General features: G+C 45.4%; 1 protein-coding gene across 1 annotated transcript in view; it reads left to right on the forward strand.

Annotated features, from left to right (window-relative positions):
• The first annotated feature begins 443 nt into the window (after positions 1-443).
• Rbm20 (RNA binding motif protein 20) overlaps positions 444-14,587 on the forward strand; it is a 204,606-nt gene continuing 190,462 nt past the window's right edge. The window contains exons 1-4 of the mRNA XM_051146964.1: positions 444-471; positions 1,882-2,073; positions 5,237-5,342; positions 5,531-6,013. Of these exons, the coding sequence (XP_051002921.1) occupies positions 444-471; positions 1,882-2,073; positions 5,237-5,342; positions 5,531-6,013 (809 nt within the window). The remainder of the gene's footprint in view (positions 472-1,881; positions 2,074-5,236; positions 5,343-5,530; positions 6,014-14,587) is intronic.

Here is a 14,587-nt window from a genome sequence, read left to right on the forward strand (position 1 = left end):
CCAGTCCCATGAGTAACCACATTATTTTTAAACAGCATATCTTTCAGCCAGTCTCTCCTGTTTGTTTTTGTTTTTTCAGAGAGGTGACTCTTTGGAAAGCCTGGATGGAGCTCTTGATTGTTTACAAGGATCGGCAGGGATGGCAGAGCATGGCAAACAGAAAATGCCCCCCTTTCCCGCCACGGGGGGGGGCAGGGGTGGGGAGGCAGAAAAGAGAAGCCAGGGAGTGTGGAGAGAAAGGAAAGCATGGATGGGGTGGCACAGACAGCAGGGAGAGCAAGGCCCTGAGGCAAGCTGAGTCCTGGGCTCCCATCTTACCAAGAAACACGATACAGAAGAGCTAAAAGCTCAACTCTGAGATGTCAGAGACCCGGCTTCCCAGTTAGCTAAGAGGCTGGGCGTTTATCGAGCCTTAGGTAGTGGTTGTTGTTTTAGTCTGTAAAATGGTCATGAAAATGACTTGTGTTGAAGGTATAGCTCAGTTGCCTAACTGGACTCAAAACAGCAACAATAACATCAGCCACTATCTAATAAGGTAGTTGTAAAAATTAGCAGAGGCTAAACTTTCAAGATATGGCAACAGTTGCCGTTAACGTTCAGACGAGTTAATACATTTGGGTCTAGCTGAATAAAATGTATTCTGATTTACAGGACTACTAGACTCTGATTGTAGGCACATGACTGCTGGTCAACCTGTGGTTTCCTTAGGTCATTGTCTCTAATGTGACCGCTAGTTTATCAGAAAAGGCAGGGTTGAAATCTGAACAACACACTGTCCAGTTTCTTTCTTTCCTTACTTTTGATGAATTTTTGCTTTTGGAAACAAACAAACACACACTCTGGGGTTGGCAAGGTGGATCTGTAGATTGAGGCATTTGCAGCCACACCTGCTGAACTCGTCACCCAGGATCCACAAGGTGAAAGGAGAAAACTGACTTCTACAAGTTGATCTCTGGCTTCTACACGTGCTCAGTGGCATTCAGCACCCCACCAATAAATTAAAATGCAATTTTAAAAAAATTTAGTGCAAAACACACATCTTGAGATGGGAGTGGTGGTGCACTCCTTTAATCCCAGCACTCAGAAGCAGAGGCAGCTGACTCTTTGTGAGTTCGAGGCCAGCCTGGTCTACAAAGACAGTTCCATAACAGCCAGGGCTATGGTTACACAAAGAAACCCTATCTCAAAAAAATCTAAACAAACAAACAAACAAACATCTTACTAATTATTTCATGTTGTTAATGGTTGATAGTTGAATAGCGAATCATTAAATTTCACTGCTATTAAAAAGCAATGTTCAAAGGGAAAATTCAAGTTGTATAAATTTCAATAAATTTTATTCCAAGTGTTTAAATGATTTAAAAGGTTGAACAAAGAAAAGGCTCTTGCTACATCCCAATTTCTAGAGGTACTCTCTATTGATAATTACTTGTGGTATAATTTCCTCAGAGATGTTTTATTTAGAACATTTAGTCATGATGCAGGGCTTCTGAGAGACTTGTGCTTTCTTTCAGGAAATCTCTCCTGAACCGGCAGAGATCTCCCTCTTGAGAGTTCCTCAGTCGAGACTAGAGACTTCTTTATCTGCACCAACCCCGCTGCTCACTTGGTCGCTTCTAGATTTTGCTATTAGGAACAAAATCAGTCAATTCCCTTGAAAGTACAGCTTTGATGGTGGCCACATATATACTCAGAGAAATGTTCCTAGGCAGGCAACTGCCCAATCAATTTTCTGGGTTGAAATTAAAAAAAAAAAAAATTTTTTTTCAGTTAGCATACAAAGCAGTGGGCTTTCATAGTACTCTGAGTTTGCACCTTGCCTTATCCTGTCCTCACTGCCCTTCCCTGTCCTCCCTCTTCCCCTCTCCACCCTTGCTGCAGCCTTAGGAGACAAGTGCAGCTCCCATGCAGAGACGGCAGCCTTTGCATTCGTCCTTGCAGCAGAGACTGAGGAGGAGTGTCTCCCAGCCTCCCTGGCCCTGGGGCACGGAACTTCTACTGGGATACATATCGGAGGGGCAGCACACTGGACAGGGTCGCTTCTGCAGAGGCGTGATCGCATCATCCTGAAAGGTAGGCGACGTCCCCTTGGGTAAAGGACAGTGTCCCAGAGCTCTGCTCTTCAGCACCCAGTGACCTTGCTCCTGTTCTCCAGGCTTCTCTGCCTGAGAAGTGGTGGCATTAAGTGAGCAGGCATGAGACAACAGAGCCTCAAAGCCAGTAATATTAATTATTCAGGTTACAAAACAAGGCAGGGTGCCCGTGTCACAGCAAGTTTGAGAATGCTCGACCCTGCAATAACTAACACAGACTGTCTTTCCCCTTCCTTGCTACCACCTCTCCAAGGAAGCCTCTTTTCTTTAAGTGGTCCCATTACAATGTAGATACCACCTACCAATTTACGGAGCTTAAAGGGTCTGTGTGGCAGGTTGAATCACAGTGCAGGTGGTGTTTTGTTTTGTTTTGTTTTGTTTTTTAATTCAATGGAGGATGCAACAGCATCAGACACTGAGCTCTCAGCTCCATGTCCATCATCCAGGCAGTGTAGAGAGGGATAAGGGATGAGATTTGAAGGTGGAGCTGCCTATCAGAGTTCTTGCTTCTGTCCCTTAGAAGCTGCGTGACCTTGAGCAAAATTCTCATAGCTGTCTGAGAGACTCAGTTTCCTTGGTTGTAAAACACAGTCTGAAGATAAGCAATGAAAGTTCTTCATGGGTGTGCCTTGTTGTCCATGCACAAGAGAAGCCCCACTGCCTGACCATGCGGGTCAAGAAGGGACAAGGTGCTTCTGCAGAGTAGAGCAAAGGGCTGCTGTCAGCCCTCCCCTTAGTCATACTCCCCACTGTGAAGTGAAGTGGGTGACTCAGCTTTCCTCATAAGCTCTCTGTGAGGCACACTCTTCTGGGATGGGGGGAGGCAGCCGTTAGGAGCCGAAATAATTTTATTTGTGTAGGGGTGTGTGTGTGTGTGTGTGTGTGTGTGTGTGTGTGTGTGTGTGTGTGTGACTTCTAAAGAGTTGAGGAAAAGTAAACTCACCCTCAATTGTTTATTGCATTTAATGTTTGACTTGGAAAATTGAAATGATTGTTGCTATCATCCCAGTCAACGTTCTTGGGGATCTGGCTCAATTAGCTTAGGGTTTCTGCCTCAGCACTGTCCTCTGCCTCAAAATGGCAAATGAAAAGCTATAATCACAGAAATAGGATTTCTGGGGAGGGGGAAATGCCCATGGATCATGTTTTTGTTTGTTTGTTTTAAGTTCAAATTCTAATGAAGAAAAAGAAAGAAAAGAGAAAAAGAAACAAAGAAAGAAAGAAAAAGAAAACTCCAGTGAATGCTCAGTCCCAAACTCACCCCACCCCCTCATTCTGATAGAGAGAATTAGTGTGACTTCCACCCACCCAGTTTCTGGGGGTTGAGGCGGGGGTTAAAAATACCTTGTTCTGGTCGGCTAAGATTGAACTGTAGCCTCCCAATGGTAAAACCAGAGGCTCCAAATCCTCCTGCAAGCAAGAAACATCCCCAAGTCTGTCGTGGAGGCAGGACCTCATTACTCCCAATTCACTTAGCATTTGCTAACCAACCCCCTAGAGAGGATGCGTTTCCGTTGGTGCATTGTAGCCCAGACTTATAAACACATCTGTCTCCATGACTACAAAGCCCTTTCCAGAGGCTTTAGAGGAGTCTCTGGTAGAAACACCTGGGAAGACTTCATTCAGTTCCATTTCTGGGACAGCTGCAGTGTTAGTGTTAGGACATTTCCCTCCAGGGTTAAGGGAATGTGTGTGTGTGTGTGGGGGGAGTAAAATGGGAGTATTTGGAAGCCACAGTCAAGAATTTAGACAGAAATCAACCACAGAAAACTGATCAAGACTTCCTAGCCCTACCTAAGTCTTTAGACAACGTGCTCTTGGCTTGTGACAGGGGCCAGCAAGTAAACCATGTTTGCGTGAGGCTTTTCTTTCTTCTCTCTCTCTCTCTCTCTCTTCTTCTTCTTCTTTTTTTTTTTTTTTTTTTTTTTTTTTTTTTTTTTTTTTTTTGAGACAGGGTCTCTCTGTGTATCCTTGACTGTCCTGGACTCGCTTTGTAGAACAGGCTGGCCTCGGACTCACAGCAATCCACCTGCCTCTGCCTCCTAAGTGCTGGGATTAAAGGTGTGCACCGCCACCACGACTCCTTCTTCTTCTTCTTCTTCTTCTTCTTCTTCTTCTTCTTCTTCTTCTTTCTTCTTCTTCTTCTTCTTCTTCTTCTTCTTCTTCTTCTTCATCTTTCTTCTTCTTCTTCTTCTTCTTCTTCTTCTTCTTCTGTTAAAGATAGAATTTTCTCTGTGTATCCGTGGCTGTCCTGGAACTTGCTCTGTAGACCAGGCTGACCTTTAACTCGCAGAGGCCTGCCTCTGCCTCCTGAGTGGAGTGGTGGCATTAAAGGGGTACGCCACCACTTCTCCGCTGGTTTTTTGTTTGTTCGTTTTGTTGTCAGACTTGGTTGTGTGAACTGTGAGTGATTTGATGTTTAAGAAAACAAATAATTGTAATCGATAACATAAGCTTATGAGAGACGGGGGAGAGGGGGGAACAGGCAACCTGCAAGGTAGGGTGGCGGAAGTAGGCAATTTCAAGGGTTAGGTAGGGATATTGACAGAAGAGTCAGGACAAAGAAATCATCCTTCAGAGAGTTCAAGTCATTATCAGGTTTTGGAGGCGCCATCTTTAGAATTTTCTAATGGGTGCAGTAGGTAGGGAGAAACTTCAGGCGGTGGGGACAGCTCAAAGCACTCTGGCTCTTAACGCACTGGAAAGGAGTTTGGCTGCCTGCGCCCAGGTCTAGAGCACCGAGGAACCGCACAGGCTAGAGGGAGCTCCGGGGCGGCGACACCGTGGCTCAGGTCCTAGGCGGTCTGCTGAAGCACGTGTTTCCACAACGCATGTTAATTTGCACCTCCAGCTGCTCCACCTCAAAGCCTCACCCTGCGGGCGTGCACAGCTGCCCTGCGCAGGTGGGCAATTAGTAGAGTCGGTGAAGTCTCCTCATCCTTTAAACATCCAATAAATAGGAATGAAACCTGTGCCTGGTTTTGTTTTCGCTCTAAAGGGTCCCAGTGGGATCTTTCTGGTGAAAATAAAAATAAAATAAAATAAACCCATCGCTACCTCGCCGGTCGCCTCTGGGAACCCCGAATCTGAAAGCTGGAATTGCCAGTGTGGTGAGCCCCGAGACTGTTGTCCTATCCACCTAGGGAAGGATGTGGCGGGGTCCGGTCCTTCCAGTGGCATTGGTCGAGCTCGAGCCGCCGGAGGGTGCAGCGCGCTTCGCGCTGGCGATGTCCCCGAGACTCGGTCAGAGTAGGGCAGGCTGTGCGCTCCGGAAGGAGCTACAGGGCGGCGGAGGGCGGCTGGCGGGCGGGCGGGCGTGTCGCCCTCTCACTCGGGTGTCGCGCTGCGGAGCGTCTGGCTGGCCACCTCAAAGGGCTCGCGGTGGCCGGTGGCGGCCGCTGTTCTGCGAACTAGCTCACTGCGCCTTGGGTGGGCAGGCACAGTTGTCCCGGGCACCTCGCTCGCAGCGGCTCCCCTGGGCCCCGGAGACGCCCCCTGTTCCTGTCCCTGTCCCCCGCCCCCCTCGGCGGCCGCCCCAGCAGGAGCGGCGGGAGCTGGAGGAGGCGGTGCCTCGGGGACTGTCTTCTCCCCTCCCCTCGCGTCTCCTCCCGCGCCACGGAGAAGGACAAGGGGACTGGGCTCAGGGACCCCGGCCAGAGATCGCCTGTGTTCAGGGACCGCCCCTCCCGCGCGCTCTTTCGCTGGGAGCCCGGGTCGGTGTCGCTGCGCACCGTGCTGGCAGCAGCCATGAGCCAGGACGCGGATCTCAGCGGTCCGGAGCAACCCGACAGAGATGCCTGCGTTGTGCCTGGTGTTCAGGGCCCCCCCGCACCCCAGGGCCAGCGAGGGATGCAGCCCCTGCCGCCACCGCCACCGCTACCGCCGCAGCCTCAAGCTAGCCTGCCCCAGATCATCCAAAAGTAAGAGGGAGAAAGGAGCTGGGTCTGGGGTGCTCCTGGGACACACCCCAGGAACCTCCTTTTGTGGCTTCATTTCTAGTCTTCCCTAAACTTCGCCCGCCCTCCTTGTGTTTAAAGTGTTGTTGGCCCTTGGGCAAGGTCCTTGTCATTCTGGCGAGATTGGGTAGAAGCCAGTCAAGATTTTGGGGGAAATAATTTTTTTTTTTTTTTAATCCGTATGTTCTCTCTTTTCTCTTCTGGAATGTTGCTTGATCTTTTTTAACCACATAAGCTCAAAGTTGGGGGAAATGGCCCAGAGACTATTTTTCATCCTCCTGGTCCTTAGAGACCACTGAAATCATACGACCAGTCAAGCGTGAGTGTGCGCGCCTAGTGTAGGGTGCGCGAGATGTCGCCACTGAGGACAAACTACCTTTAGTGGAGTCAACTAGAGACTTTGGGGGCAAAGGGAGTTGAGGGCCTGTAAACGACGCGCAGTATACATCACGGCCCTTGCGAAGAGTTCTCGGCCGCAGAAAAGGTTTCCATTAGTTACAGGGTGAACCTTACGGTTTAGGTCGAGACTTTTCATCGTCTATCACAGGCTGGAGTGGTCTGGAGTCCCAGGAAGTCCCTCAGCCCGTCTGGGGAGCATAAAAGCAAAGCGCTGAAGTTTTGTTTCGTGCATTCTTTAAAAGCTGGGTCACTCGAAGACTCTTTATTTTGCCTCAGGTTTGGTCAGCCTGTGACGAAGTTCTGAAGAATAGTTTAAGACTGAGTGCTTCCGCCAAGCAGACGGGTACATGTGTAAACTCAGGAACCCTAAAGGGAAGCTCTAGTTTTGTAGGTTGACTGCGCTGATGTTGGGATTATGTAAACTCACCATAATGTACTAAGAAAAATAACAAACGTAGACATGTAAATGGAAGCAAATTGTAGTCAAATATGAATGGTTTTTAAAACCCGAGTTACGCAATACAAAGAATGAAAAATCCAAGTTTACCATATGACGGTGCTGTCGCGTTTCGGGACAAAATGGTTCCCTATGTGTTGGCTGGTGGAATCCTAAAATCCCATTTTACTTATAAAGATTTTGGCCGTATACGTTGATATTTTACATAACTTTCGGCTATTTGTGATTTGCAACTTAAAAAAAAAACTGAAAACATTTCCTAAGGCTGTTCTTTCCCCTTGTTTTGTAAAGTGTTTCAGCAAATACTGAAGAGGATTGACACCATGCTACTAATTATTTGAAGTTTCTCTTTGGTCCCCAACATAAATATAAACCAACTGATAAAAATTGCTTACATCTAAAGATTACTTACTAAAACAGCCAAGTTGCTCAGCTATGAATTTAACACTATTTTCTTTCTCCATGAAGCAGTGATTGGTGTCCTGAAATCAGCTTGCATGTTAAATTTATCAGTACCGCTGTGTTTTTAGTCATTAGCCTGCATGCCCCCTCAGTTTTAAGTAGAAAAAGCTAGAACTTTTTATTCCCAGAAAAAAGAAATCTTCATAGATAGCTGTTTGAAGTATTGCCAGGTAAGAAAAAAATTGCCAATTTGTGGAAATGGATAATTTAAGATATGTTTTAGTTTCTTCATGTAATTAATAATGTAAACTATACATTTACCTTCCCCCGTTTGGAAAATTCCATGTCTGAAATGTTTTTAAGAGACAAGAGGGAGCCTTTCAAAGATGGCCCCTTCAGCTTGTAGGCCTGGATGGAGCCCTGTGGGAGCGCCCATGGACTGGTGACAGATCTGTGTTCAGGGGACCATGTCCAAGGCAGGTGGATGTGCCCGTGGGATTTGATGTTCGTGCTCTTATATTTCAGAGCTTTTCTTTATAAGGAAGATTTGGGGGTTGCGTGTCCCTCTGTGCCACAGAAATTCCACTGGAACCAGGCACAACACGGCAAGCGCTTCGCAGGCCCATCTGTAATGCGCTGAAACCCGAGCGGGCTATTTTGAAACTACGTTTGCATAATTTAATCTGAGCAACCATTTTTATGTTGCTATGATGTACTGTTTGCATCAACCATCTTTGAGAAGAGGTAGCGGGTTGCCTGCCTTTGGACGCAAATGATTTGTCTCCCACCCCCAGATTTGGCGGAGTTGGTGAACTAAAGCTGTATATTTAAAAAAAAAAAAGTTTTCTAGTACCTTTTTATCGAATATTTTATACTAAATATTCTGAGTGAGTCTTTAGTTTTGTAGTTAGTTCAGTGAGGTCATTAAGCCGTCCCTAAGTTTCACTCTCTTTCAAAACGTCGGAGCCATCCGTCTTCAGGTTGCACAGCATTTTAAGGATTATGAGAATCTTTCCACCTTTTTTGGTCTGTGTTGGCCGATTAGCAATGGATTTCATTTTGAGCGAGGTCAATGAGCGAGGTGAAGATGAAAACGGGTTTTGTTCCCGCGCTGTACATTGGGTCTTAGAGCACACTTAACTGGCGCAGCACTGGAGCTGCAGTGATGAACAGAGGGACTCAGTCGGGTGTTTGTTTTCCTGGAGTTCTGCTCACACTTGGGCGGTTGTGTCTCCCCATCATCTGTGGAGTCCTTCCGTTCGAATCAGGTGTATGTACTTGGTTTTCTCATCATTAACTTCAGCTGAGGACCAGTCATGCCCCTGTTGCTTCTCTCTGTTCCTCACATGAGAAGTGTTACAAGCTCATCAACCAGGTTACGATCATATACCTAAGATCTTGGGGGAAGTTTTGTTTTAAATGTGACTTCTGCAAGTTGGCCAAAGTGGAGCTGTCATCGTATCATATAAGGTGCTATGTGAGCCCTTCGGAAAACAAGACATATAAAAATACCTTAAGAAAATACTTGGAATGAGTTTAGGATATCAAAATAATTTGAAGATAAAAAAAAAGACAGATTTATTTTCCATGTTAGCAGAAGAAAATGTTGTTGTTTGTTCCTGTATGTATTATCAGGGTTTATATTCCCAAATATTGATGCTAGCTTACTTCTAAAAGTATTTTAATTATGTGCCTTACAATTGAACATAGTCTTTGATGTATAAGACATTATAAACATTGGACAGCAGGCATTTAAATTGTAGATTATGTTTCTAAACTATCAGAATAGAGATAGAGTTGCAAATTGCATAACTGTCAATGAACAGATGGGATTACATGAGATACCACTAAGTATGAGGGAAAGTAACACACACACACACACACACCTTTATGAAGTAAACCACAAAGATTATTTGTCTAAATTATTGGACTTGTGGCAAGATTTTCTTATTAGCTATACAGAGAAACCCTGTCTTGAAAATCAAAAAATGAACAAACAAAAATTAAAAAAAAAAAAAGGAAAGAAAGAAAAGACTTTCTTATTCATGTGAGACATTAGGTTGCATATTTAGTTTGAATATGGATGAACTACTTTCTCCTTTCCAGATCACTTCCCGAAGCCAATTAAAAACAACTGGTTTAGCACTAGATAGCTAGCATCCCAGCTTGGCAGTGTTGCTTTATGAAGGCAGCAGTCCAGCCTGGAATTCTCCTTTGCGTTTGCTTAGCCTTAGTCTGCTGGTTCTCTGTGTTTGAAGGCTAAGTACTTGTAATAGACACTGTCACAAATAGCTTCTTCAGTAGCAGATAATTTAGCAGGCAGCCCCCATTCCGAGGGATCTCCATGTAATGGTTAGGGGCTTGTGATATGCAGGCAAATTCTAATCTTATGCGACATCCATCTACTTTGATGGGCATGCTGATAATTTTATCCACAATTAGAGGGAGAAATTAAGAATTTGCCAAAAAGGACATTACCTAACAGACATATTTGCTCTTTTTCAGGAAAAGTTCTAACATCTGTGTCTGTTTCTAACATCAGTTTGTGCCCATTTTCCAGGGAAAATAGGAATACACTTGTAGAGGGAATTTTGGAAGTTTTAAACACGGTCTTAGACTACACGTAAGACAAGTATTTGGCAGGGAAAACATCTGCAAGGATTAAGTCCACCCGAGCGGGGGAGAGAGAGCAGGCTCCTGTGTTAAAGCTCTGAAGTCTCTGCCCCTCTAGATCGCCTCTGCGAGGTACTTTATTTCCTAAGCAAAACTTTACTCAAAAGCTCTCCTCTCCTCCATAAGTGTTTCTGGATAATAAGGATAGCTGTCCAGTTACGAGTTTTTCTCAAATTGCCTGAAAGATCAGTGTTATGAAATGTAGAACATTATTCCCTTTAGTCACAGTAAATGACTGTACATATGGCACACACTGACTGCTCAAGTGCCTAAGCTATGGGGGGAGAAGAAAAGCATGTGGTTTTGCCTTTATTCTTCTATCTGCTGCTTCATTTGCTATCACCTTAGTTTATGAGGCTGATGATTTAACTGGGTGTCTGTGAACTGGAAGGGACCTCAGGCAGGATAGGATGCCTTTGCCTGCCCTAACAGTCTGGGCTTGGGGGTTCTCGCCAACACAGCAAACGATTCCACTTATCCAGGGTCTCTCTCTCCTCTCATTTGTTTTTCTTTTGGGTGTCAGATTCCTGATGGAAGTTTAAGCTGATTTTTCCCCCTCCCCTGCCCACATGGCTAATACTCAAGCAAATAAACCAACGTAATTGAAGCTCACAGCTTTGATAAACACAAATACACAAAAATGCTGGGAACTCAACGGATGCCACCAAGAGATAAAAAATAAAATAGGCTACATTAACCATGGAAGCTAAACATAGGAGGAGCCTAAGCCAGTAGCGTGGAAACCCCACACAGGAATTTTCTACTCTGTGGTGATCTAGTTTGGGATGGCCAATTTGATGTTATTTTGTGTATCTTAAGGAGCTGCTGGAGTATTTGGAGTGATGAGAAGTTTTGCTCATTGTAAAATGACCTATTATACAGGATTAGATGAAAGATGGTAATTGTCGGTCAGCAGGAAACAGCACGCAGCACTTCCTGCCCGAAGTAACGAACAGGGGTGATCTTGGTATTGTATCTGCTACCATGCTTCACATGGCCTGTTCCTGCCTGTCACCAACAAGGACTTCCTGGTTCTAATTACGAAGCACAAAACGTGACTCTGCAATGTATACTTGATTTCTAGCCCTAACGGTGGGCTGTGAGAAGGCTCAGTGGGTGGTCATTGTTTGCATCTCACCCAACTGGGGGGGGGGGGCTAGGGAAGTTTCAGTTTTGGCAGAAGCTAGTTTGGCAGCAGCACCTCCTGCCATTCAAGGAGATGGTTGAAGAGGAGCGCCCCGCCCCCCACGTGCCCCACTTCTACCAGAGTTAGACACGTTAGGAATAAAGCCTTCCTTAAGTGCTGCAGCTACTGCTGGGTTTTACAAGAGAGGTCCCTGATGGTTTACAAGGCAATGTTTCCATCTTGCTGACAGCAGACCTGGAGGGATGTGGCACAGACAGACGCTAGACGTGCTTTACGGGGAAGGAGGGAACAGTGGAGCAACTTGCAGGATGATGTGTTAATAACTCGAAGCTCAGTTTGCAGAATAAATCTTTCCATGTGTTCAGAAACAAAGGCTAGGGGTCAGGCATGTGTTTGGGGGGTCATTACTCCATCGGGGCAGTTTTCACGCCACTTTCCTCTCCTTTAATGTGGGTATTTAAGGATGTACCAGGGCCATTTGCTTCTGCCCTTTCTCTGCACCTGCTTTCTCTCCATCACTCTTAAACCATCAGCTCTCAGTTGCCACTTTTTTTTTTGTTTGGTTTGGTTTGGTTTTTTGAGACAGAGTCTCTCTGTGTTAGCCTTGGCTGTCCTGGACTCACTTTGTAGACCACGCTGGCCTTGAACTCACAGCGATCCACCTGCCTCTGCCTCCTGAGTGCTGGGATTAAAGGCATGAGCCACCACACCTGGCTCAGTTGCCACTTTCTGCCGTGGCCCAGACTGAGAAGGCTCCACTCAAGGCTACCTGGACGGCTCGAATACTTTTCAGTTTTGTAACTTCTCTGTAGAATCTTCCCTAAATATGTTCCTCAATTTCATTAGATCAACCTTTACAAACAAACAAACAAACAAACAAGGTATTATGAAGCTTAGGCAAACCCCATCCATGTTGGTCTTAGATTCACTGTGTAGCCAATGCTGACTTTGAACTCCTGATCCTTCTGCCTTGACCTCCTGAGTGCTGAGATTCTAAGTGTGTGCCACCATGTCCCAGCTCATTAGACCAGCCTTTAACCCTGACCCCCAGTGTTAGGCGTGGAAATGACTGTGCGCATGCGTGAGTGCCTTTAACCCTGACCCCCAGCGTTAGGAGTGGAAATGACTGTGCGCATGCCTGAGTGCCTTTAACCCTGACCTCCAGCGTTAGGAGTAGAAAATGGCTGCGCACAATGAGTGCATGTGCACTCATGTATTTTTTCTTTAAATCTCTTTGTTTGGGGGAGGACTGTTTATTTTTAGTTTGCTATTAAGCAGATCAATTTAGGATCAACCAGATACCAGCAAGTGTAAAATGAGCATCTTTGTTCAAATTAATTATTGGATTTCTGGCAAAGAGTACCAGAGAGGAAAATTTAAAAAACAAACACACACATACACACACCAAAACCCTGACCTGGGAATGGGTGACCCGGACAAGCCAATTAACCTTGCTAATTCATCTTGTCCAGGGATGGGAATGGCGGGACAGTTCTGCCCCAGAATGAGATTCCGTGAGAACTATTGCCCAGTGGTCACTAATGCAGTGCCTCCCTTCCCTCCCAGCCTCGCATCTGATAAGGGCGTCTGTCTTACTCTGCTTAAGTTTTATCTGTAGGCGTCTGTGTGACAGACAGCAGCCATGGAGAGAGACACTTTCCTTAGCATTTTCGAAAATATTTGCACTGCTGCTGAAATTTAAAGGCAGAAGCATGCCAATGTTAGTGGAAAGGAAGATGTTTAAAACTGTTTAATCTTTAAGATGCAAAGGTTTCAAGTATATTACTTCAGATAGTTAATGACTTAGAGGCATTACAGTGAATAATCTTTGAGTTTTGGGAGCAGGGAATCCTGTTCTCAGTTTAAGAGCCTGGTCCTGTGGTTCTCACTTTGGACTGGAGGTATTTCCCACGGGCCAGTGGGAGTGGGAATACGTGTGACAATGATACTGGCTTCACTGGCAGAAATGTAAACCTAAGAGCAGAAGAGAGTGTGGGTGAGCCCCAACACTCATGCGGATGTGGGATGCGCTGTCACTCAAAATGCCACATGGGCTGCAGAGCCCCAGGGAGCACTCAACCTGCTAAAGACTATTTTCCATCTTGTAGAAATTATAATTATTCCAAAATGAGTCCTCAGGTTTTCATGTGGCTTCAACTAGTTCACAGACAAGCAAAATGCTTCCCGGGCCTCAGAAAGGACATAGGTTCATCAGTCACAGCCTGGACTTCTACCAGTTAGCAGAGGAAAGAGCTGTACAGAAACTTTGATGTTTGAAAAGGGGTGTGTGTGTGTGTGTGTGTGTGTGTGTGCGCGCATGCGTGTTGCATGCTTGGGGAGCCCATACACATAGGCCCTGAAGTCAGTGTCAGGTGTTTTCTTCAATCTCTCCCTACCTTATTATTTGAGACAAGCTCTCTCACTGAACCTGGAGCTGATGGTGTTAGCTAGACTAGCTCTCTGAACCCTGGGAACCTCCTGTCTCTCCTTCCTCCGTGTGCTGTGGTTACAGATGTGCGCCTCCGCCTCTGTTTTATGTAGGAGCTGGCTATCAGAACTCAGGCCCTCATACTTCAGCAGTGAGCACTTTGCCTGCTCAGCCATTTCCCCAGCATGCTTCAGCCCTGTCTGAAGTAGCCGGGCATGGTGGTGCACGCTTTTACTTCCAGAACTTAGGAGGCAGAGGCAGGCGAATCTCTGTGAGTTCAAGACCAGTTTGGTCTACATAGTGAATGCTAGGACAGCCAGAGCTATGTAGAGAGACCCTGTCTCGGACAAACAAACAAACACAAAACAAAACACAAACGAAAAGGGTATTAAGTTGTATATAGATTATGTGCATGCATAGATGAACAAAAATATTTATTTCAGTATGATGACAGGAGAAAAAAATTAAAAAGTAAATATTTCTCATTTGAGAACATAAGTCATGTCTTTGTATAAATGTCATTTATAAATATGTAAAAGGTATAAAGCAACATTAGAATGATAACATCTTACATTTATTAATATAAAGTGAGTTCCAAATATTTATTAACTGGAGGAGCATGGTGATGTACACCTTTAATCTTAGCATTCAGGAGGCAGAGGCAGGAGGATCTCTGAGTTCAAGGCCAGCCTGGTCTACAGAGTGAGTTCCAGGACAGCCAGTGCTACACAGAGAAACCCTGTCTCAAAACCGACAGACAAACAAACAAACAGACAGTACATGTGGGTTACAAGTGAAGCTTGAGGGAAAAAAATCTGAAGTGAATATGTAAAGATGTCAACAGAAGTCCATTTTACCATCTCATTCACTTTTTCCCCCAGCAAGTGTATTCTACTGCAATTAGAGAAGATTCTGTGATGGTACCTCTTTAAAAAACACCAGGGAAGTTAATTGAATTATGGAAGGCAGAGCAGTGAGAGAGCAGTCATATTGGACCAGAATCCGTAGCCCTTCATTTGTTTTGTTTTGTTT

The sequence above is a fragment of the Acomys russatus genome, chromosome 5 (assembly GCF_903995435.1).
Source record: "Acomys russatus chromosome 5, mAcoRus1.1, whole genome shotgun sequence".
NCBI lineage: Eukaryota > Metazoa > Chordata > Mammalia > Rodentia > Muridae > Acomys > Acomys russatus.